At 47.7% G+C, this 26,050-nt stretch overlaps 1 protein-coding gene across 1 annotated transcript; it reads right to left on the reverse strand.

Annotated features, from left to right (window-relative positions):
- Nucleotides 1–893: 893 nt before the first annotated feature.
- On the reverse strand, nt 894–24,714 carry PXDC1 (PX domain containing 1). The gene is made up of 5 exons (XM_001508343.5): nt 24,410–24,714; nt 16,300–16,391; nt 14,074–14,191; nt 5,162–5,273; nt 894–2,270 (listed from the first exon to the last, which is right to left on the reverse strand). Exons 1-5 carry the CDS (start codon nt 24,663–24,665, stop codon nt 2,153–2,155), a joined length of 696 nt encoding a protein of 231 aa, XP_001508393.1. The 5' UTR covers nt 24,666–24,714; the 3' UTR covers nt 894–2,152.
- Nucleotides 24,715–26,050: the final 1,336 nt, after the last annotated feature.

The following is a 26,050-nucleotide window of genomic DNA, read 5'->3' on the forward strand; positions in this document are numbered from 1 at the left end:
CACTGCTACTCAGTGCAATTAATAATGGTGCACATTTTGGTCAACAGGGCAACATCTTTTCAGAATGGCCATCCCTATCGCTAGATTTCTCATAATTATTTGCTGCCCCCAAAGTGTAAGTCACGGAAAAAATGCAACAACACGATTAGCATCATCAGTATCATTAATGTATTTACTGAGCACTTACTGTGTGCAGAGGGCATACCTAGGAGAGTAGAAAACAAATAGAGTTGGTAGGCACGATCGCTGTCCACAAGCTTCCAGTTGACAGGTGGAGACAGACAGTGAAATAGATTATGAATAGGGTAAATTACAGTAAAGTATAAGGGTATTTACAGAAATACTGTGGGGCACTCGGGGGACTGCCATGGAGGTTTAAAGAGACCAGAAGAAAGAGAGAATATAAAGGGAGTGATTAACTTGGAAAGAATGTACCATATAGACTCTCTCCCACCATCACACATGTGGCACAAACCAAAGAAAAAGGTTTTTGTTTTTTTTTTTCATGCCCGAGTTCAGTTTCTGCTCTTCGGCTGAGGTCTTTTGGTCAGCTTTCTCGGACTGCCTATAATCGCTCTGGAAGCGGAACAAGGGAAACAGGAAACATGGCTGGGAGATCAAATTGGAGGAAATCTAGGCTGCTGTGCTTTTGGAGCAAAGGAAAAGTTTCCTGTGGCTTACCAGGAAGGAAAGGGGAAAAGGAAAAAAAAATTCCCCAGTTCATATCCAATGAATTGGAACTCTCATTCCCAGTAGGGCAGTGTGGACATAGCATTTCCCACTCCCCATCAGAGAAGTCAAGGAGGACACTGTGTTAGCATTGGAGAGGCGCTTTCTTCCTGGACAGCCCTCCTGCCCCGCCCCACAAATAAAGAGAAGAAAAAAAGGAAACGTGTCTTTAAACTGCAGTATCTTAAATATATTTTAGGAGAGTAATACATTTCATTAAAATAGATTTTAAAACAGTTGTGTAAAAGAATTAGGATTCAATAATTTACTCTCATTATTTACACGAGCAAATACTTGTGGTTAGTACACACTGAACAATGAAAGGCTTATAGAGAGGGATGAACACTAGAATAGTCTCCCAGTCAAAAGCACCATTAACACGCAGGCAACCTGCTCAAGACACTCTCCTGTTTCCCTCCTTTCAGATTAATTATGGCAATTAGTTGATTGAAATACTTGACAAACAGCAGACTGCTCAGTGGGAGTTCAATAAGTCATTATTCCTCATGTGGAGGGGCTGATCAGATGCTGTTAGCCTGGAATGGAATTTTGTTTTCTGGTCTGACTTGCTCTTGGTCCAATCTTATATGCCAACTCCTTTTCTCCTCTAGAAAAGACATCCCATGGGTTGACTATCCTTCTGTATCCTGCTATCAGGTGGTAACAAAGCTTAAATGCATCCAAACTGGAAAAAAAAAATAACTTGGTTCCCAGGAAAATCCTGAAGCCACTGATGATTGGATGAATTCCTTTTCCCTTTGAATCTCCAGAATCTGAAAGTTGGTCGGAATCTATCTTCAAATTCCCTGAACACTTGACCAGAGTCATTCAAGGGGCAGACCGTTCCTCCTGTCAGAAATTGGAGGAATTGGGAAAGAGAAAGACGCTTAATGTAGATGAATGGAGGCAGTGTGGGTGTTTCCTGCAGGTTCCTGTGATACCTAGCACACTGGGGAAGAAGCAGCAGCTGCTCGGGTGGGGTGAAGGTACAGTTCACCGAGTGGCAATATGGAAGCCATTGTAAATATTCGTTATGTCCATCACCCTCATTAGAGTGTTAAGCTCCTTGCGGACAGGGAATGTGTCTCTTCTTTCCGTTGTACTTTCCCAAGCGCTTAGTACAGCCGCTCCACCCAGTGGGTGTTCAGATATCATTATGAAAATAGCAGGCTGCAGTCTGTGATTGCCGTGGTTATTATGGTACTTCCCCTAGGCCTGAAGAATATGCTGAAATGGAAGTGAGCCTCTCTGTTTCATTGTCTTCGAAGCGACTGGTACCATAAGATGCGTTCTGAATCCCAAGGAAGGGCTAAGCCCCAACACTGGATTCAAAGCTGGTGTCAGTAGAATTGGAAGCTGTGGGACTGAGGCAGAACCCGTCCGGAAAGGCTTGGCCGCAGGCTGGATGGCGACCCCAGTGGCCTCAGTCCAAAATATCTGTCTCAAAGGGGACGAGATGGTAGTAGGACAGATTGGTGACGTAAGCTGCTGGGTCATCGCTGTCCTCCAGCTCTGAGGTAAACTCACTGCCATTCTCAAACCTGAAATCGAACAAGAGTAGAGGTGTGGAACCGGAGTCAGGTTCAGGAGTTGGGGGAGGGAGGGGAACATGGATTCACGATCAAGATGAATAGCATGGTAGGGATGAGAACCTCACTGGCCCCAAGGAAACGCATGGGCTGAGAGAGCTGAATTTAACCTAGACTGTTAACTCACGCCTAGACTGTAAGCTCACTGTGGGCAGGGAAGCATCTACCAGATCTGTTCTACTGTACTCTCCCAAGTGCTCAGTATGGTGCTCTGCATATGGTAAGCACTCAATAAATACCATTGATAGACCGATTGAGAGATTCATTCCTGGACAAAGGGACAGAGTTGAATCACTGCCCACCACCCGGGTAAGTAGGAGGGGTGGGGAAGTAATAATAATAACTATGGTATTTGTTAAGCACTTACTATGTGCCAAGCGCTGTTCTAAGTGCTGGGGTAGATACACGGTAATCAGGTTGTCCCACGTGGGGCTCACAGTCTTACTTCCCATTTCACAGATGAGGTAACTAAGGCACAGAGAAGTGAAGCCACTTGCCCAAAGTCACACAGCAGACAAGTGGCAGAGCCGGGATTAGAATCCACGTCCTCTGACTCCCAAGCCCGGGCTCTATCCACTAGGCAATTCTGCTTCTCTAGGCATGTACAGGGAGGGAGAAGCTTCCCAGTGATTTGAAAAATAATCCTCTATTCTAGAGGGTGAGAGAGTGGAGGTCCAAGTGAAAAACAGAAGGAAGAAGCCGCACATATGTCTGGGTTGGGGACGGGGGAGCGGTGTTGGGGTTCTGAGACTGCCTGGTGGACACCCTGACAGTCTGACGAGCACACCCAAAGCAGCTGCTTGCCTTGCTTACCGCCTGAAGCTGGCTCAGCTGGCACCAGGATGGAAATGGAGAGGGAGGGAGAGGGGTGCAGAAAGGTAAAGGAGATAGAAATGTATCCCATTGACTGCACGATGTGGCATTTCCACCCCAAACCACATCTCCGAGAGCTCAGTGACTTTTGCTACAATGTGGGGACAGATTCTCAGTGTGCTCCCTGTCACACTTTTTTTTTTCATTTGTTTTATGGTATTGTTAAGCACTTACTATGTGCCAGGCACTGTACTAAAATGCTGGAGTAGGTACATGTTAATCAGGTTGAACACAGTCCATGTCCCACATGGGGCTCACAGTCTTAATTCCCATTGCACAGTTGAGGGAACTGAGACACAGAGAAGTGAAGTGACTTGCCCAAAGTCAAACAACAGACAAGTGGTGGAGACAGGATTAGAACCCAGGTCCTTCTGACTTCATGGGTCGTGCTAGGCCACGCTGCTTCTCTAAACCCTTTTCCTCTTCTCCTGGCCCCTGTGCTTTTGTACCCCTCTGCTGCTCCCCTCCTGACCTCCCACTAGAGCTTTCACACCCAACATGACCTGCGCCCAGGAGGTTGTGAGGGATTCAAATTGCAGCTTAAATGTGCAGCTTAGAACTTCAGAAGCTGAGATTGTGTCTGGACACTGGATGACCAGGGTGTCCTCGGAGTCGAGAGGATCTGGGTTCTAATCCCACCTCCACCACTTGTCTGCTGTGTGACCTTGAGCATGTCACCTCACTTCTCTGGGCCTGAGTTACCTCATATGTAAAATGGCGATTAAGACTGTGAGCCCTTTGTGGGACAGGGGCTGTGTCCAACCTGATTATCTTGTACCTACCCCAGCGCTCAGTACAGTTCCTGGCACATAGTAAGTGCTTAACAAATACCATCATCATTATTATCTCTATTCCCTCACGGGTATTTTTTTTCCCAGTATTTAGTAAAGTGCTTGAGCCACAGAAGGCACTTAGTAAAGACTAAGGGAAGCAGTATGGCCTTGTGGGAAGAGCACAGGCCTGTAAATAAGAGGACCTGGGTTCTAATTCCAGCTCTGCCATTTGCCTGCTTGACCTCGGGCAAGTCGCTTCATTGTCCTATGCCTCAGTATCAACTGTAAAATGGGGATAAAATACCCATTCCGCCAGTACTTAGACTGAGAGCCCCCGTATGGACAGGAACTGTGTCTGCTATGATGAATCTGTATCTACCTGAGCAATCAGAACAGTTCTTGACAGATAGTGAGTGCTTAACAAGTACCATATTATGATTACTACTGCTACAACCGTTCAGTTAGCTCCTACCTATTTCAAGACCATCTCTCTTGAGCCGGCCTCTTCATCTTACTCCCATGAAATTTATGGCTAGTGCCCTTAGCTCCAAGTTTGAGTCGGAGTGAAACCCTTCTGGGAATGCCACTGTATTTCCTAGGATGTCATTCCATCATCCTCACGTTTCAAATGGAGAAATTCAGACACCAGGACGCTTAAGTAACTTGCCTAAGGCCAAAAACACAAGTTCGAGGCAGAATGGACTGTACCTGGATTTCCCAGGCTACCGTTTGACCCTGGAGTCGCTTTCCCTACTGGCCTAGAACAAATTTAAAAGGAATCAAGTCTTTCAAGAGAGGAGGAAGACCTGTTACCTTGAGAAGTTCTGGCAGGGGTAAACTGAAACTTTCAATCATCTGCTGTATGCATACAAGATTCCTCCCTCGCTATGTTATCTTTGGGAATGGGGAACATTCTAAATAGCAATAATGGTGGTATTTGTTAAGCAGTTACTGTTCCAAGTTCTGAGGTATATACAAGACAAGTGGATTGGACACAGTTCCTGTCCACAGAGGGCTCACGGTCTAAGTAGGAAGGACATCGGGTATTAAAGGCTTCTTTGCGAATCATTGGAGATTATTTCTCTCGCCAGGGCAGTCCTCTAGGATCTGGCCTTTCCATTTCACTGGGACTGATCTGGCTTTAATGAGCAATATGTTTCTTTACCAACAGACCTACACGCAAACCAAAGTACTTACAAGTGTTCCGTCGACTCTGCATCCAAGTGCTTGTCTTTCCCGTTTGGAATACTGTGGTCAATCACAATTGTTTCCGTATTAGCTAAACAGAATCCATTAGACCGCATGATTTCTGTAAAGAAAAAGGGTCCAGTAAATAATCAGCTCCTGCAGAAGGGCACTGTCTGCCTGAAATTAAAGCCATAAAGTGAGTTTGGATGAGTCGGTCATTCTAGTTTGGGGGGTTTGTTTTGTGGCTTGTTTTATTGTCACCGTGAGTGTTATATCTCCCTTAGGAGTTTGGTGGGATGTTAGCACTCCCTAGAAGGGTAGAAGGGCTTCCTCCTGATCTTGCCTCAGTAGACTTTGCTTATGGCCTGAGCAGGGGCTAGAAATGCCCAGCAAAACTTTACTGGCTTCTGATTCCCTGCGGGATAGAAGAATGTGTGATTTTGCCCCAAATCTCTGGAATTCAGATCAGAACCTATCCTTCCAGAGGTATCCACTGGTCTGATCCCATCACTCCTGGGGAGAGTGGCCTGGGTTCCGAGTTCCCGTGGTGGGCGGGGCCAAGGGAGATGTTCTGCGGACCTCAGAACGGTCCAGAGGTCCCCACCCTAAGCCTGACCAAAGGAACAGGGCATCTGGCTTGTTGAGCTCAAGACCGAAAGATTTCCATGGGGTGCTGAGGTCTTTTTGGACTCCTGGAGCCCAAATGACACCATAAGGTGGGGCCCTGAGTTGGATCATAACTAACCCAAATGGAAAGGATGGAACCACGCTGAACCTCGACCCCGAAGCCTGGGGAGGGAAATGGTGACCTGGTTTATTCGCTAAGGACTAGCCGTGTCCATTCTCTTAGAATGCAACCCACTCAGTCAGAAGAATGACCCTATATCACCAGATGCCTCCCTGGTTGGCTTAGCCCAGCAACTACATATAAATGCCGTTAGGAGCAGGGGTAAGTACATTCCTCAGGAAGAGTGGAGCACAATGAACAACCGCCTAAGAAGAATTTAGCTGTGGACATCCCTGCTCTTCACCTGGCTATGATCCCTACGCAGTCTAAGGCAGCCTATCACACCCAGTTCAACAACATCCATTCGGCAATATCCCCTACAGAAAAGGAGGTGACGCCCAACTTCCATACTACATCAGCCCAGTTCCCTCTATATAGAGCTGTTTGCAGAAGACACCGTTGGCGAAGAAGTTCACCTACGACTACGGGTGTGGCTGAGAAGGTCAATGCGGAACCCACGGTCCCGGCCACAGTGGACACGCAAAACGTTGTCCCTTGTTTCCGAGTGGTGCTTCATGTTTGCAGTGCCTGGTGTTTTCTCTTTTGCCTCCTTGTGAAACTTGCTCAGAGAGCCACTCTCTTTTAGATGGCAGTGCGCCATGCAGGTCTATCCTCAGCAATTCTCTGCCGTCCGAGGCTTTGTTTTCCCCGCTTCTTCAAACACTTCCTCTGCCCTCCTGGCTTTTGGTTTCCCAATGTAGGCTCTCCTTACAGTGGCTGTTTGGGTATCCTGCAGTGACTCATTCTCCTCACGTGCCCCACCCAGGGTAGTTTCTTCTACTTACGTGGGGGCCGGGTGGGAGGTGGTGAGTGAAGATTTGAGGTCGTCAAGGCTAATGAAGGATGATACTCTCCTAATGTGCCATTTGATTTAGTTGGCAAAAGCATGCACTAAAAGAGCGTTGTGTCACATTGACTTGAATACAATGAGAAAGAGTTATTATGTCATCTAATTCATCCACGGGGCAGGACGGGATCAATTCTATCTCCCAAACACTTTCTAGAATTACAGTATTCTTTCTATTGTGTCTGTCTCAGCCCTAAATTTCCCAAGTGACAGTTTCCATCATTCCCTAATAACAGATCTGACGGCCATGAATAGCTCTCTCCCTTGCTGTGTTTAAACTCTCTAAATGTCTATAAGCCACTGGCATTTCATCTCTAATGATATGCCTGGAAAAGAGCCCAGAATTCCAGATAGTCATCCAGCTCTATAAGGAGGGGTTAGCTCCTCCCTCGAGACTCCCTGCAGGGAAACATCCAACGCAAAATAGCTTTAGAGATCTCGTTGCCACACCATACTGAAAACAAATATATCATTTATTGTCCTTCATTTATAACCTAACTTCCTGTCTTTCCACTTAATGTCATTTTGGATCCACTCTCTCTTCGATGCATTAGCCCGCATTTCCAAATGCTGAACCATTTGGCTATCTGTTACTTATTCTGTAGGATAAAACTTCCCAGGTTCTTTATTTTTGGGAGCCGGGGGAGGACTGTCCTACTCAGGTTAGATGAGATGGAGAGTTGAAAAAAATTACCCAAATAAGCCAGGAAAGACATTTCACCTGCTGTTGAGGAAAATTTGGGTGAGGGGTTTGAATAATTCTCATTGCAGCCATGGTCTAGTGGATAGAGCAAGGGCCTGGAAGTCACAAGGACAGGTGTCTCAGCTCCCCAACTTGACTGCTGTGTGACCATAGGCAAGGCACTCAGCTTCTCTGTGCCTCGCTTTCCACATCTGTAAAATGGGGATTATGAGTGTGCGCCATAAGTGGGATAGGGATTGTGTCCAACCCGATTAGCTTGTATCTACCCCAGTGCTTAGTACAGTGCTTGTTACATAGAAAGTGTTTAACAAATACCACTATTATTATTATTATCATTACTACATCTATCAGGTTCGCCAGATAATGGCTTAACTTTTTTTCCACTTTTCATCTGCGGATGTCGACATTTCACTGGTCTGCTGTGAGACCTTCCAATTTAGTAGCATCAAAAAGTGTGAACCAAAAGAAGCACCACGATTCTTAGGCTAATAATACATGCGATATCTAGTAAGGGCTTACTCTGCATCCAATTATGTAATAAGCATTGGGGTAGATATAACGTAATCAGTTAGAACACAGTCTCTGTCCTACATCAATCAATCAGTGCTATTTATTTAGTGTTTTCTGGAGGGTGAAGAATGGAATGAAAGATGGCTGTTGGAAACAGAGTCTTAAAGTAGAATCAGCCCATTCGCACAACAAGAATCCATCCCACTAGACTGTAGGCTCCTTTCGCTAAGAGCCGGGGTAGATATAAGATAATTAGGTCAAACACAGTCCCTGTCCTACACTGGGCTCACTGTCTAAGGGGGAGAGAGTACAGGATTTAATCCTCATTATACAGATGAGGAAACAGAGGCCCAGAGAAGTTAAGTGACTTGCCCAAGGTCACACAGCAGGCAAGTGGCAAAACTGGGATTAGAACTCAGATCCTGACTCTTTCCCCTAGGCTACATTTCTTCTCCCCACAAAACTCCCACGCACCTCCAGTTGATTCACCATTTGATAGTGAATTAAAAGACAATGTGGCCAAATTGAAAATCTGAATTTAAAAACAACAAATAGAACAAAACTTTAAGTGGGAAAAGAGAAATGGAAAGCTGCTCACCAAGGTTAAATTCAGCAGCTTAAACTGATTTAAAATAACAGAGCATTAAATTACCAAGTTCCTTGAAAAATAATTAATTACATCTTAATCAAACAGATTCCCTTTCTAAGGTTTCAAAATTTTATGGAAGCACAGACGTAAAATTCTTTTCACTGTTCCTATTAATATTGATTTGCGTCTGTTTGTCTCTGGAAATCTCTCAGCGACAAGCTGACATTTCCCCCATTGGCTTGTTGAAAAAGGACTTCCAAGTTAAAAACAAGCCTCAGGGTTTTCTAAATGTTTCTAAGCAAATACTTCATAGGGTGTGAACAGTTCGATTCTATCTCATCGCCAACTAATCGCCCACGTCCTGCCTCTGGCCTGGAACGCCCTCCCCCTTGCCCTCCCCCTTCATATCCGACAGACGATCGCTCTCCCCACCTTCAAAGCCTTATTAAAATCACATCTCTCCAAGAGGCCTTCCCCAACTAAGCCCTCTTTTTCCCCTATTCCTTCTCCCTCTGCGATGCTTGTAAATCACTCCACCCTCAGCCCTTTTATATACGTATTGATAATTTATTTTAATGTCCATCTTCCCCTCTAGACTGTGAGCTGCTTGTGACCAGGGAACATGTCCACCAACTCTGTTGCATCATACTCTCCCAAGTACGGTGCTCTGCATGTAGAAAGTGTTCAATAAACACCATCGATCGACTGATTCTTTAAAGAACCATTTAGTGTATGAAGTCCTCACTTAATAATGATGGTATTTGTTAAATTTTTCAACCACTATACTAAGCACTGGGGTACATACAGGCTAAAGAGGTTGGACACAGTCCCTGTCCCACCTGGGGCTCACGTTCTTCATTCCCATTTTATAGATGAAGTAACTGAAGTAAGTGAAGTGACTTCCCCAAGGTCACACAGCAGACAAATGGAGGGGTTGGGATTAGAACCTAGATTCTCTTCTGGCTCCCAGGCCAGTGCTCTATCCACTAAGGCATGCTCACTTGAAAGGGATGAAGCCAGATCTGGGGGCAAACTTTCTCAAACATTTTAAATCTCTAAAAATGTCAGTGAAAATTAGCTGCTGCTGTACTTTCAAAATGAGAATGCAACATTTCTGGTCAGGCCGGTTCTGTAATGCACCGCATGGTGTGGAAGGCCACACACGAGTTACTCCCGAGTAGTCAATTCTCTCTCCTTAGAGTAGGGGAGAGAGTGAAGGAGGGTTGTGCTAACTCGGCAGGCAAACCCTCTGTGACTCTTTAGAGGGTGGAAGTGCGGGTCTTCCTTCGTACTTCTGGCCCCTTGTCTGACCTTGTGGCCCAACTGAGCACATATCCCTGCCTGGGAGCCCTGATTTTGGACATGGCCAGAGGCAGACTGCAGATGGGTCTCTTGGTCCAGTAGAAAGTCTGCAGGCCTAGAAGTCAGGAGGCTTGGGTTCTAATCAATCTCTTACTCTCTGCAGAGCACTTTACTAAGCACTTGGGAGAGAACGTTAGAGTAAGTCAACACAATCTCTGCATTCAAGGAGCTCACAGTCAAGAGGGGAAGACCGACATTCAAATAAATTGCCAGTCAGGGAAGTGAATTAGTAAAAGGATATGTACATAAGTGGTGTGGGGATATGGAATGTACCTAAGGGAGATTTGGGCAATGCATTAGGGAGGGAATATAGGTGGGGGATGAGGGCTTAGTGAGGGAGGAGCACTGTGACCTAGTGGATAGAGCATAGCCCTGGGAGTCAGAAGGACCTGAGTACTTACTACTCCCGGCTCCTCCACTTGTCTGTTGTGTGACCTTGGGCAAGTCACTTAACTTCTCCGGGCCTCAGTTACCTCATCTGTAAAATGGGGATTGCGACCGTGAACCCCATGTGGGACATGAGCTGTGTCCAACCTGATTACCTTGTACCTACCCCTGTGCTTAGAACACCTTGATTTTCAAGCTATTACCAGTTCCTAGTTTTATTTTCTTTTTTACCTTAAAGAAATGTCTTCGGTTGGAACCAAATCTTACAGGTACTGAAGTTGTCCTCACCGTCCTTTTTTCAATCACACTTGAATTGCAAATTAATCCCAAAGCAAGTACATTGCACGAAAGGTAGCTGACAAATCAGAGGAACGGTCTTCATACGACTGGTGACAACGTTAAAGTCTCAGCATCTCCCTTTCGAATTTCTGCTTTCTTTTTATATTTGATTTCATTTAGCAGCTGGTCGCTTTGTTTCCAAATACTTTCGGCGGCTGACTGGCTAGGTCATGAGGCTTGGCTATCACTGGGCTACCCAAATGTGACCCCCAATTTTGCCACAGTGTTGCCGCTTCAGTTTTTTCCAGAGGCGACGAGTTATCGCCCCCTAGTGGAGTCACCAATTACAAAATAAAGTCCTTTTGGAAAGCTAATTTAGAACAAGATTAGGCCCCTTCAGTTCCGCATTTTCTCTCTATTTCAATGGCATTCGTTAAGCGCTCACTATGCGCCAAGCACCGCACTAAGCGCTGGGGCATCTACAAGCAAATCCGTTTGGTCACAGACCGTGTCCCCAAAGGGGCTCTCGGGGTTAATCCCCATTTTACAGATGAGGCAACTGAGGCCCAGAGAAATTAAGTGATCTGCTCCAGATCACACAGCAGACAAGTGGCGGAGTCGGGATTAGAACCCAGGTCCTTCCGACTCCCAGAGAAGCAGCTTGGCTCGGTGGTAAGAGCACGGGCTTGGGAGGCAGAGGTCGTGGGTTCTAATCCCGGCTCTGCCACTTATCAGCTGGGTGACTTTGGGCAAGTCATTTCGCTTCTCTGTGCCTCAGTTCCCTCATCCGGAAAATGGAGATGAGAGCCCCCCGTGGGACAATCTGATTACCTTCTATCTACCCAGTGCTTAGAACAGTGCTTGGCACATAGTAAGCGTTTAACAAATACCAAAATTATTAAATTATTATCATCCACTAGGCCATGCTGCTTCTGTAGTAGGTTCTACCTGCGGAAGGCTGAAGTTGGTGGTTAAGAGAGGATGATGAAAGGATGAGAAAGTGGGTCTTGTTTGGCTAGCATTGTCTCCACAGTAGGAATGACTCCATATGTTAATTCTAATGCAGTCTCCCTTTTGACAACAGGGAAATTGGCTCCAAGTATGAAAATATACCACCACCTAGTGGAAACAAATTTATCCCCTATCAACCGGACTCAGAAAGACAAAATCCACCCTGACACATCTGAACGTTCACTGATTTCTCAGGAGAAAGTTTGGTCTAGAAGAGTCGAGGCTTAGTGGACCAGGAATATCCAGCAAAACAAAAAGGAAGAGTGATTATTATTATGGCGATTGTTATTATTGTCCAGGGTGGAACAACAGACAAGTGGCAGGGCCAGGAGTGGAGCCCAGATCCCCTGATTCTCAGGCCTGTGCTCTTTCCACTAGGTTGCACTACTTCTCCTAATACGCATTTTGTTTCTGTGACTAGAGCCCATGAAATGGAAGTAGAACTTATGTGGTTTCTTTTTAGTTGTCCATTTAGTTTGTTTCAATTGCTTGTTTTGGAATACGTTACTTAGAAGGATACATAAATCAATTTCCAATTGATTATTATTAATAATAATGATAAAATTTGGAAATTGATTTATACATCTTTCCAAACATTTTAATTATCATTCATAACTATCATTTTACTTCTTATCATTATGATAATATAATATATATTAATATGGGGCATCAATCGATTGTATATTACTATAATATCTAATATAGATAGGCAATAATATTTGTTAAACGCTTACTATATGTCAAGCACTGTTCTCGCTGCTCGGGTAGATACCAGGTAATCAAGTTGGACACAGTCTCTGTCCCACATGAGGCTCATGGCCTAAGTGACATAATTACTCAATAAACTGGGGGGGAAGAACCCACTACTTCTGCTTAAGGTTATCTCGGTGTTTGTGGCCAGATAGGTCTGATCACAGTGGACCAGGATTCTCTATTAACCCAGTTTGAATGGAGAAGTGAATACTGGGAAAAGAAAGGGAGTTTAAATTCACATCCAGCAGTAGGGAGAATATAGCTTAGAGATTTATATATAGGGGAGCCTCGTAAGTGACAACGGTATTATATACATTCCAACTAGCCTGTGTTTATTTGGTATGAGGAGCCTGCTTCTCAAGCTTTCTTACCTGGGGTCTCTCATGCCTCACAACTCGCAAGAAGGAAAAAGGAAACAAGGCTAAGGAGAAGTGGTCAGTCAGTCAATCGTACTTACTGAACGCTTACTGTGTACAGAGCACTGTACTAAGCACTTGGGAGAGTACAATATAACAGAGTAGGTAGAAACGTTCCCTGCCCGCAATGAGCTTACAGTCTAGAGGGAAAGACAGACATCAGCATAAATAAATTATATAAAAGTGCTGTGAAACAGTACTTGATGCATTATAAGCACTTAAGTATTATGATTATTATTAGTCTGTAGATGACAAGTGTCTTGCCTAAGATCACACAGCGGGCAACTGGCAGAGTCAGGATTAGAATCCAGTTCCTCTGATTCTCAGGCCTGGGCTCTTTCCACAAATACCATCATTATGATTTCCACTTAGGCCACACTAAATAGGCGACACCAAGACAGTCAATCTAGATAACGCAGCTGTCCCTCACCCCAAAATGTCTTTCCTTCCAAAGCAATTTTTTAGCCTAGTGAGGATAAGAACCTCAAGTCCTTTGCTTCTCTTTGCCTATACAATTTAAGAGTTTAAAAACAAACCTCGTGAATAAAGCTAAAATGTAAAACAAGAGTTAAGATGCAGAACTTGACAAAGAGATGGTTGGAATCCTTCACACGCTGTGCCTTGAATAACCCTATTGGAATTGCAATCTGCAGCAATACGTCTGACTGATGTCCAAAGATCTACAAAGCAGGCTCACAGAATTTCCTGCAAGGATGATTTTTCAGTAATAACAATAATGATTGTGGCATTTGTTAAGCGCTTACTATGTGCCTGACTCTGTACTATACGCTGGGGTGGATACCAGTGAATCAGGTTGGATACAATCCCTGTCCCAGCTGGGGCTCACGGTCTTAATCCCTATTTTACAAATGAGGTAACTGAGGGACAGAGAAGTGAAATGTCTTGCTCAAGGTCACACAGCAGATAAGTGGTAGAGTGAGGATTAGAGGTCCTTCTGATTCCCAGGTCAGTGCTCTATCTACTACGCCATGCTGCTTCTCCAGTAGGACTTTTTCCAGTTCCAAATAGCCAGTAATGAATTCCTACTCATACAAAGGCCCATTCCACCCCCTTGACCAATCATTTAATTAGCCACATTGAGATAATACACCATTGATTGAGGGGAGAAAAAGATCTGGTGGTCAAATTCAACTGACACAAGAGTTTCCAAACTGGAAAATAGTGAATGCATTTAATAAACATCTAAGCATAAGAAACATCTGATAGGTTCTGTTAAATAATGGCGATTTAAAAAATACAGTCACTCTATTTCTTACCTGAGATTTTGATGGGACTTTGAAAACTTGGTTGAATTTTGTGAACGTTATCGTTTTTTAATACTTGATCGAGAGGAGATCTTTCAAAGAAGGTAAGGACAACTTCTGACCTGGAATACTGGAGAGAAATTGAAGAATTCAATTCCAAGCAAAGTTCAATCCATCAATCAATCCATCAAAGGGATTTATGGAGTGCTTACATGGCAGGTGCAGGACATGAGGACATGTTATTAAGTGCTTGGGACAGAGTACAATACTATAGAGTTGGTAAACACAATCCCTGACCCTCACAGATCTTATAATCTTATAATGGGAAAGACAGATAGTAAAATACATTAGAGATAGGGTTGGGGCGGGGGGGGGGGGGGGGGGCGGCGGGGGCGGGGGGAATGGACCCTGGGCTCCTTGTCATTGTCCGCTTTTTATTTAAATGGAATTTGTTAAGCACTTCCGATGTGCCAGACGGTGCTAAGCGCTGAGGTAGAAAGAAGCTAATTGGTTTGGACCCAGTCCCTGTCCCACATAGGGCTCACAGTCTTAAATCCCCATTTTCCAAATGAGGTAACTGAGGTCCAGAGAGGTGAAGTGACTTATGTTGGTATTTGTTAAGCACTTACTATGTGCAGAGCACTGTTCTAAGCTCTGGGGTAAACACAGGGGAATCAGGTTGTCCCACGTGGGGCTCACAGTCTTAATCACCATTTTACAGGTGAGGGAACTGAGGCATAGAGAAATGAAGTGACTTGCCCACAGTCACACAGCTGACAAGTGGCAGAGCTGGGATTCGAACTCATGAGCCCTGACTCCAAAGCCCGTGCTCTTTCCACTGAGCCACGCTGCTTCTCCACGCTGCAGTACGTGTTCAATAAATACCATCGATCTATAATGTGTTAAGACTGTGCACCCTGTGAGTGAGAGGGACTGTGTCCAACCTGATTAATTTGCTTGTAATCAGTGCTTAGAACAGTGCTTGGCACATAGTAAACCCTTAACAAGTACCATAATAATAATTATTATTATTAACCCAAGTTCTAAGATGTTCGTTCAGTTGTATTTCCTGAGCACTTACTGTGTACAGAGCATTGTACTACACGCTTGGGAGAGTATAATACAACAATAAACTGGCACATTCCTTGTCCACTATGAGCTTACAGTCTAGAGGACTGCTCAATCCAACTGGTCTCCTGGGTGGTTATGCCTTTCCCACTTTATCAGTTTTATAAGTCTGCTCAATAACCTGACACCACCAGAAAACAGGGCTTGAGAGCTTAAAGCGTTTGTCAAAATTGCATTTAGAAGGTGCTATCCCCATCCAAAATCATCTTCACCCACAGAGCTCTCGAGCTCAAGCGAACACTGCTCTCCCTTTGGCACCCAGCACAAGGAGAGGGTGGCCATCTCGAGGGCAGGCATGCAAACCTAGTGCATGTCCTCTGGACAGTAAGCTCACCGTGGGCAAGGGAACGTGTCTACCAACTCTGTTGGACTGTGTTCTCCCAAGTGCTTAGTACAGTGCTCTGCACACAGTATAAGCATTCAATGAACACCACTGATTGCTATGTCCCAGGTCCCACGAATTATCTCGTATCGTACTCTCCCAAAGCTTAGTACAGTGCTCTGCACAAAGTAGGCGCTGCCACACTCATCATGGGCAGGAAACGTGTCCACTAATTCTGTGCTTAGTACAGTGCTCTGCTGTACACGCTGGGAAGCAGCGTGGCTCAGTGGAAAAGAGCCTGGGCTTCGGAGCGGAGTCAGAGGTCATGGGTTCGACTCCCAGCTCTGCCACTTGTCAGCTGCGTGACTGTGGGCGAGTCACTTAACTTCTCTGTGCCTCAGTTTCCTCATCTGTAAAATGGGGATTAACTGCGAGCCTCACGTGGGACGACCTGATTACCCTGTATCTCCCCCAGCGCTTAGAACAGTGCTCGGCACATAGTAAACGCTTAATAAATACCAACATCATCATCATCATCACATAGTAAGCACTCAATAAATACCACTGATTGCCCATTCTACCCTGTGGGGAGGATGCAAAACCACCACAGGACAGCTCCTCCTCAATGATCCCAGAGACACCAAGTAACCATCCCTGGGCCCCTGACTTTCACTAGTGAGGGAGTAGGCTGGATGCCTCAGAGAGGTGGGAGTTTTCTTTTAATTGACTTATACCAGCAGGGGAGAAATCCCTTTTGCTCCAATAATTAAGGTGGCGATAATACTCACTTTCCATGGCATGCTTATAATAGTCTTGAGGAGCTTCTCCACTTCATTAAGCCTAGCTTCTATATCGTGAGCATCCTTGATGGCAATTAGCCCTAGAAACGAAAGAGTAAGTCAAGATTAAAAACAAAATAAAGCAAACAGTCCTGGAAACATGCAAGGCATCACCTATCTACTCCGAGGCGTGAACGGGACCATGACTTTTGGGCAAAGCCAGGGTGACCTCCATCTCTCCCCATCTCTCCATCTCTCTCCCTCCTCAGACCCGCCCAGTACCAGTAACCAGCCCTCTCTCCGGCTTGGTGCCTACCAACCCGATTCCACCAAAGCTGACGGGTAGGAACAGAAGTGCAGAGGACAAGGATGATGATGATAACGATAATAACTACGGTATTTGTTGTGCTCAGCGCTAGGGTCGATTCAAGATAATCAGGTCAGACACAGTCCCCTGTCCCATATAGGGCTCCACATAGTCCCCAATTTACATGAAACTGAGACACAGAGAAGACACAAGACCAGTGGTGAGAGCGGGGAAGGCGAGGACTGGGTCCTCTTTCTTAATTCCAGCATGGCCCAGTGGAAAGCATACAGCCCTGGGCATCAGAAGGACCTGGGTTCTAACAGAGAAGCAGCGTGGCTCAGTGGAAAGAGCAGGGGCTTTGGAGTCAGAGGTCATGGGTTCAAATCCCAGCTCTGCCACTTGTCAGCTGTGTCACTGTGGGCAAGTCACTTAACTTCTCTGTGCCTCAGTTACCTCATCTGTAAAATGGGGATGAAGACTGTGAGCCCCATGTGGGACAACTTGATTCCCCTGTGTCTACCCCAGCGCTTAGAACAGTGCTCTGCACATAGTAAGTGCTTAACAAATACCAACATTATTATCCCGGCTCCACCATTTGGCTGCTGAGTGACCTTGGGCAAGTCACTTAACTCAGTTTCCTTATCTGTAAAATGGTGATTAAATGATCAGTTCTCCCTCCCATTCAGACAGGGTCAGGGACTGTGGGAAAGGAATTGGGTCCAAGCTGATTAGATTCCATCTACCCCTGCGTTTAGTACATTGCTGATACATAATAAGCACATAACAATTACCACAGTGATTATTATGCAAACAGTGGCAGGCCGGACTTGGCTCCCAGGACTCTAGTCTTCATAGTGCTGGCTGAGTACAAAGCTCTATTCGCTCTGGGCACTCAGTAGATATGCATTTACCTCCTGATTAGCAAAGACCAATTTCTGAATTAGAGATCATTTTTAAGTGTTAAAATTATACGGATTAACAGATTAATCCTCATTTCACAGATGAGGTAACTGAGGCCCAGAGAAGTTAAGTGACTTGCCCAAGGTCATACAACAGACACGTGGTGGAGCTTGGAATAAGAACCCGTGTCCTTCTGACTCCCAGGCCCGTGCTTTATCCACTAAACTGTGCTGCTTTCCATCCCAACTGCTACTACGCTGATCCGAGCACTTATCTTAACCCGCCTTGATTACTGCATCAGTCTCCTCGCTGACCTCCCAGCCTCCTGTCTCTTCCCACTCCAAACCACGCTTTGCTCTGCTGCCTAGATCATTTTTCCTGGAAAAAAAAATTCAGTCCATATTTCTCCACTCCTTAAAAACTTCCAGTGGTTGCCTATCCAACTCCACATCAAACAAACTTCTTGCCATTGGCTATAGAGCACACAACCTCTCTCCCCCTCATGCCTTACCTCGCTGATTTCCTACTACAATCTAGCATACACACTTCACTCTACTAACATCAACCTACTCTCCGTATCTCAAAATATGGCCTAGTGGACAGAGCATGAGCCTGGGAGTCAGAGGATCTGCTTAGAGCAGTATTTGACCCAAAGTTGGGCTCAATAAATGCCATTATTAACTGGATAATTATTAACAAATACCCAAATTATTTTTAAGTTTCTCTGTACTCTCTGTCATTCAAGTCCCAACACCCCAGGAGAACCTCCACAGGAGCATGCAGGACAGACCTGTGCCTCACCAAAAAGTCAGTACTTAGTTCTGTAAGAAGCACTGTAGCTAGTGGAATGAGCATGAACCTGCAAGTTGGAGGAGCTGGGTTCCACACCTGGCTTTGCCAAATGCTTGCTGTGTGACCTTGAGCAAGTCACTTAACTTCTCTGGGGCTCAGTTTTCTCAACCGTATAATGGGGATTCAGTACCTGTTCTCCCTTCTACTTAGACTGTGAGTCCCACGGGGGTCAGGGACCACGTCCAGCCTGATTAACTTGTACCTACCCTAGTGCTTAGAACAGTGTTTGACCCATAGTCAATGTTAAACAAATACCATAAAAAAAAAAGTCAAACCCACTCAATATTTAGCCAGGGTACAGATTCTCACTCCTGGGCTCAAGTCCAGCCTAGGCAGGGGCTGAGTTCCAGAACTGGGACTGTTTTGGTTTTTTTCCCCTCTTTCTTCTTTTTTTAAATGGGCCCTGATAAGCACTTACTACAGACCAAGCCCTTTACAAAGCGCTGGGGTCAATGCAAGATAATCAGGATGGACAAAGTCCCTGTCCCAGGTGGATCTCACAGTCAAGAAGGTGGGAGTAGGAATTAATCTCCATTTTACAAATAAGGAAACTGAGGCAAAGAGACATTAAACCCAAGGTCACACAGCAGGCAAATGGCAGAGTCAAGATCAGAACCCAGATCCTCTGACTCTCTGGCCCATGCTCTTTCTACTAGGCTTGCTGCTTCTCTAAGTTCTTGGAGAACCAAGTCCTTGCAAGAACTTTACCTGTTGATGCACACAATCTTTACCTGGACATAATCCTTTCTGATCTCACTGACCTACTATTTACCATTGGCTTCATCATTATCTCCATCGTTAAGCAGGACCTTGAGAACCCAGGGCAACTAAACAGCATATCTTAAAGGAGCTGAAGCAGTCTTTATATGGAAGTAGCATGACGTAGTGGATAAGGACCTGGGAGTCATGGGTTCTAATTCAGGCTCTGCCACTTGTCTGCTGTTTGACCCTGGGCAAGTCACTTCACTTCTCTGGGCCTCAGTCACCTCATCTGTAAAGTGGGGATTGAGACTGAGCCCCTTTGAGGCAGGAACTGTGTCCAAACTGATTTGCTTGCATACACCCCAGTGCTCAGTACAGTGCTTGGCACATAGCCCTTAACAAATACAGTTATTATTATTATTTTATTATACCCCCCAAGCACTTAGTTCAGTGCTCTGCCCAAAGGAAGCACTCAATAGGGAGCATTCATATCTATAAATTATATATTGAAATTATTTATTTACATTAATGTCTGTCTCCCCCTGTAGACTGTAAGATTATGGTGGACAGGGAATGTATCCGCCAACTCTTGCATAGTCTTTTCCCCAAGCGCTTAATACGTGCTCTGCACAGAGTAAGCCCTCAGTAAATACCCCTGATGATTGATGATGATGGTAATTATTTTGATCGATCTGACCCGGAAAGGCAAATCATCCAAAAAAAAAAATAAAAGGTTGTGGAAGAAAAACATCTGCTGATGTGAGAGTATGAAGGAAATTCTCCGCTCGGGACAAAATTGTAATCTTGCTGTTGAAACTATACTGACATCGAGTTGAAGTGAGCCGAAATAGAGGCAGCTGGGGAGAGAAATCTCTTGGATTCAGCAACTTTACTCCTGGCTTCCAAGTAGTATCATTCATCAATGAAAATGTTTTGCTGATAAGACATAACCTTCCTGCAACAGTTTTAAAAGAGGACACCACTAGGGTACCAAAAAAAACTGGAAAAAAGAACCCAACCGTGCCCTTTACCATTCAGAAATGGAGTATCTGTTAAAGGAAAACTGTAAGATTCTAGACTCTAAGCTCATCCTCTAGACTGTAAGCTCCTAAGCAGGCAGGGAACGTGTCTATCAACTCCGTTATACTGTATTCACTCAAGCACTTAGTACAGCAGTCTGCACACATGTAAGTGCTGAATAAATACCACTGATTGAGAAATCAAACCTAAAAACAAGGTAAATAAATACTTAATGTGGGTTAGACAGCAATGCTAGATGCTTGATAATTCAGAGGCATGCCCTTTGTCTGCCAGATGTTTAGGCAAGCTCTATTAATGAACTGTCAACATCTCCACAACGGGAAATGGCACAATAGAAGCAGTGTATTTATCTACACTGGCCCGGGGACATCTGCTTCCAATGGAAACTGCTAAGTTGTTCCTGCAGAATCCCCTCAACAGAACACAAACTCCCTACACCTTTTGAGGCCCGAACGTCAAATTTCTATTATCCCAGTTAGAGCTGCACCGAGCAGCGTGTAAATTAGAGTCGATAACATATGGGGCTGTCTTCACCTGGATGGAGGCTTTGAAAAACTCCCTGTGTGCATTATTTATTACTAAAAAGAATGTCACTGATGAGATATGACCATGTTCAACCTTTAAGCATTTTCTCTGATTGCCACCCTAACCTCATATTGACGGGGGTCTAAATTCAGCCCTTTATTTCCACGCCATAAATGCAAGACGTAAAATTCTCTGTATCTTTGAGAATCATTGGACAAAAACGATTGTTTTCATTAAGTTCAGTAAAATAGACTTAACTAGAACATCGAAAGACCAAGGGAGATTTTAGACGGGGATATTTTTGACTCTTGGAAGCATTTAGTTCTGGAACTAGGCAGCAGTGTCCTTCAGAAAGCTATCGACGCTGCCCTCAGAAATGAGACAATGTAGCCTAGGGCAGAGCTAGCCTAATCCAGAAGCGGCCAATCAAAAAATTTGGATGGCACATTTCAGAACTGTGGACTTCCAGGTTCAAACCTGTCTTTGAAATGGGGGAAGAAGTGGGAAGAGGGGATAATAATAATAATAATGATAATGGTACTTATTAAGCGCTTGCTACGTGCCATGCATTGTTCTAAGCGTTGGGGCAGACACAAGTTGACCAGATTGGAAACAGCCCCCGACCTACATGGAGCTCACACCCTTATCACCATTTTATAGATGAGGTAACTGAGGCACAGAGAAGTTAAATGACTTGCCCAAGGCCACACAGCAGACAGGTAGCAGAGCTAGGATTAGAACCCAGGACCTGAAAAGATGCACCAATGCCCCTTGAGGCCAGTTTTTTTTTTTTAAAGGTAATTAAGTGCTTGCTATGTGTAAGGCAAAGCGGTAGATACAAACTCATCAGGTTAGGCACGGTCCATGTCCTACTTGGGGCTCACAGTCTTAATCCCCATTTTACAGATGAGGGAACTGAGACCCAGAGAAGTGACGGGACTTGCTCAAGAGGCGGAGTAGGCATTAGAACCTAGATCCTTCTGACTCCCAGGTTGGCGCTCTATCCACTAGACCCCACTGCTTCTCTGGCTGGTGATGCTAAATAATGGATTAGTGGTGGCAAAAATAAGGAGTTCTTTAAAAACCATCCATTTTGTAGAACTTAAGTGTCTACTCTTCTGTTCAGCCTTGTGATTTCTTGGTGAGGCATGTGTTTTTCACTTCCCCCATTAACTGAGGTATCTGCTTTAGCTCCTTGAAACATGGATCTTGCCTACTAATTAGAACTATTGTACCCTGCCAAACACTCACCACAACGCTCGGCACACAGTATGTGATTTACAAATACTACTGATGGATTGATTGATCAGTAGGTGGCTCCATGGAAGACACGTCAGGTCCAGAGAGAACTGGTAGCCATTCAAGGTATCTGTTCCTTCATTTGCAGGGGGAAAGACCACCTCTTGTGTGTGGTGGGGGAAGGGGGGTGGAATGTTCCATCTCTTCTCAGTACATTCCTGTACTCAAATGGAGCCTAGAGCCCATTATGAAGGTGCTGCCCCTCATTCCTAGCCTGGATACTTGTGAGAGAATTTATAAACAATTTCTGATGAAGCTATTAGCAGGGTCAGTGAAGGGTGACTTCTCCCTGCGCATGCAACAAAATGCAACCATGCTGTGTGCAATGCGAGTGGGTGAGGAAAAAAATCGCCTTTGAGTTCCCTTCTGCCGACCCCGAACACCGAGCCTACTTCGGGGTCCCCTGGAGTTTTAAGGCAGGGCTGGGGAGGTACAGGGAAGCCTTAGCTGTTCTGAGTAGTCAGATCGAAAAATGGAAAAATGACTCCCTCCCCCTTCATAGCCAACAGACCACCACTCTCCCCACCCACAAAACTCTCCTTAAAAAAAAAAAATAAATCTCACCTTCAAGAGGTCTTCCCTGACTAAGCCCTTATTTCCCCTATTTGCCCTCCATTCTGTATCACCTCCGCACTTGGATCTGTACCCCCTTAAGCACTTGATATTCACCCCATCCTCTGCCTCACAACATTTAGGCGCATATCCCTATACTCTTCCATTTACCCTATCTGTAATTTATTTTCATCTCCATCTTCCCCTCAAGTCTGGCAAGGGAAATTGGAGAAGCACAGAAGGCGGGTAGTTTTCTAAAAAAAGGAAAGACCACCGGGAGTTCAGATCAGTCCCGAGGTTCCGAGGAGTTGGCACGAATGGTGGTGAAGAGACTCCGAGTGCCTTTAGGAGAAAGTTGGCGGGAGTATTTGCAACTCCCAAGTCAGGTGGGGTTTGCGGACTGGCTTGATGGACTGGCATTCTGACATCACCAATTTGGAGGACTCATTTGTCACTATTGCCCGACGTCAGCTTTCAGCGTGATCTAGGATTTTAGGCATCAGGACCCTCCCTGCCCATGTGATCATCCAGAGGTAAGAGGGCAGGAGAGGTATTAGGTTTATCTTGCCTCCCTCATATCTCTCTCTCCCTCTCTCACACCCACACACACACACCCATACCCAGAGGATGTGCAGAACGATTGCAAACAGTAAAACTGCATCCCGTCACGGCCCTCTTCCACGATTTTTTGGGGTGAGATGGCTCTCCCTTTCCACCTCCCCAGATTTCTACCGAGTGCTCTTTCTCTATCCCTTCCTTCCTCCCCACTGGAGACTTTACAGTCAGCCGTAGCAAGGAAAGAGGAAGGGTCGGCCCTTGGCTTCGGAGAAAACGACTAAACCTTCAAGTTTTGGAAGAGGAGGAGGAGAAGGAGGGGGCGGGTCACCTCTGGGGTCATCGCCATCCCTCTCACACACCAACCCCAGTCCCCTCCCTCGGCAATTCATACTGAGGAAATGGCAGTTTCAAAAAGGCCAGGTTACCGCCTGCTCGTCCCCATTTCCGAGCCTCGATCGGCGTTCTCTTTCCTGAACGGTTGAAAACTCACCTTCTTACTTGCCAAACTCGAGTCGGCTCTTGGGCTCTAACTCGTGCCTCAACCTCTCCTTTACCCAGCTGCTCCCCCCCTCTCCCCGATCGCAGTCCCGCTCCCTTTCCCTCTTGGACTAGCCACGAGCGCTTAGTACAGTGCTCTGCACACAGTAAGCGCTCAATAAACACGATCGAACGAACGAACGAACGAACAGGGAAAACGTCCACCGGACGGAGGGCTGGGTGGGACCGCAAACTCCTGGAGGGCAGGGGCATTGACTTCAAGCCCTCCTGAGCGTTTAGCGCCCGGTAGGCGCAGCCCGGGAGGGTGGAGAGAGCCCGGGCCCGGGAGCCCAAAGGGCCTGGGTTCTAATCCCGCCCCCGCCCCTCGTCTGCCGTGGCCCCTCGGGCAGGTCGTTTCAGTTCCCTGGGCCTCGGTTCCCCGCTCGGTAAAATGGGGGTCGAGACCGTGAGTCCGCCGGGGGCCGCGGGCCGCGGGCCGCGTCCGACCCGATCTGCTGCTGTCCACCCCGGCGCTTCGTACGGTGCCCGGCGCGGAGTGAGCGCCGAACGAATACCGCCGATGTCCTCCTCCTCCTCCTCCCCGGTTACGATTACTCGTGAATCATAACAGATAGTAAGGATCGAGGAAGGGGAGGGCCAGGATGACTCCCTCCCCTCTCTCCCCCAGCCACGACCCGACAGGACCTTTTCATCGCGGCGTGGCATCGTACCCCCTCCCCCGGGTTTGCGCGGGCCGTCCGGCCGGTCCTCTTTCTTTCTCCCCGGGCCCCGAGCGTGGCCCCGGGCTCGGTCTGGGCGGACCTCGGCGATCCTCTCTCCTCTCCCCTCCTCTCCCCCCCGCGGCCTCGCCTCCCGCCCGCCGCATCCTCGCGGAGCGCCCCAAACCTCGAAGCAGCGGGGAGCGGGCCGGCTGGGGCCGGTCGTCGGGGAAGGAGTCCCGGAGGCGGCGGAGGAGGCGGCCCAGGTCCGCCTGGCTGCGGTGCAGGTAGAGGACGCTGCGGTCCGACCACTCGGTGCGGATCTCGAAGAACTCCTCCTCGTCGCCCCGGCCGTTGACGATGAGCCGCCGGGTGCCGTTCACCCAGCAGTCCCGCACGAACATGTTCACCAGGGAGGTGCCCTCAAACACGGCCGACGCCATGCCCGCGCGGCCCGCACATGCCCCGGCCCGGCCCCCGCGCCCCCCGCGCCCCCCGCGCCGAGGCGTGGAGGGGGCCCCGCAGGAGGCCGAGCGCGGGCCGGGGGCCTCCCTCCCCCGGCGGGGCTCCGGCACTCCGGGGCCGGGGAGACCCCCGCCGCCGCCTTCTCCCCGCACTGGGGCGGGGCCGCCGGCTCTTAAGGAAACTTCTTCTCCCGGCCTGGATCGGTGGAGGGTCAGCGGTACGGACTGTCCCTCCGCTGTGACACTCCGGGGGAGCTTGCGTGTGTGTGTGTGTGTGTGTGTGTGTGCGTGTCCGCCCCGGGGGAGAGCGTCTGTGTGCGGGGTGGGGCGGGGAGTAGGGGCCGGGCTTCCTCCGCTCCGTTGCCAGCCCCCGTCCCGGAGGAGCCCCTTCCTTCCTCGCCCTGCCCCGCCCCGCCCACCTCCCTTTCCTCCCTCCCCTAGGGTCAGTCCTGCCGCCCCACCCACTGACACGCACCCACTCACTCACACACACACACGCTCTCTCTCCGCCGCCTCCCCCCCCCGCCCCCAAGGTCGTCCTGCCCAGCGGCGTTGGGAGACGACGAGGCCCCCAACCCTATCCGCGGAACCCCCGGCCCCCGGAGTTGGTGACGGGGCAAAGCGTCGGTGGGAGAGCCGAGCGGAGCCGAGCGGAGGGGACGGGAGGGGAGGGAACGGGAGGGGAGGGGAAGGGAGGGGAGGGGAGGGGAGAAGCCGGGGCCGGGCCGGGGCGGAGAGAGAGAAGAACGGGGCCGCGGGGAGAGCCGGGCCGGACCGGACCGGAGCGGACCACCGGACCGGGGGCTTGGGTTCAGCCTCCCTGCCGGCGGGACCGGGCGGGACCCGACCGCCGGCGGGCCATCCCTCTCGCTCTCCCTCCTGGAGTCGCGGTAGACTTTCCCCGGCGTCCGCCCCTCCCTGTGGCTCTGTCCAGCTCCCGCCCCGCCCGGCCGGTCCCGGAGCGTTGCGGGGTGCGGGCGGCGCGGGGCCGGGGGTGGGGAGCGCCGAGGGGAGAAGGAGACACCGGACACCCCGGTTCCCCTCCCGGACAGTTCGCTTTGCCTCCCCCACCCCCTCCCCCCGTAGCCCGCCGACGGAGAAAACCCAAAGCCTCCTCCCTGACACGTGTCACCCCGTGGCGGGCGTCTTGGGGCACATTCCGATCGGGCCTCAAACTCCTCAAAGCCAAGCCGCCGAGACCAACAACCATGAGAACGGTAGCCTCCGCAACGAGGGGCTGCCGAGGTGACCCCGCGGCGTGAAAATGCATCTTGTTTCTACTACGTATGCACGCGGATGGAGAAACGACATGTGGGTGGAGGGAGAGAGAGAGAATACAGATGAGGATGGTATTCGTTAAACGC

This window comes from Ornithorhynchus anatinus, chromosome X3 (assembly GCF_004115215.2).
Source record: "Ornithorhynchus anatinus isolate Pmale09 chromosome X3, mOrnAna1.pri.v4, whole genome shotgun sequence".
Lineage (NCBI taxonomy): Eukaryota > Metazoa > Chordata > Mammalia > Monotremata > Ornithorhynchidae > Ornithorhynchus > Ornithorhynchus anatinus.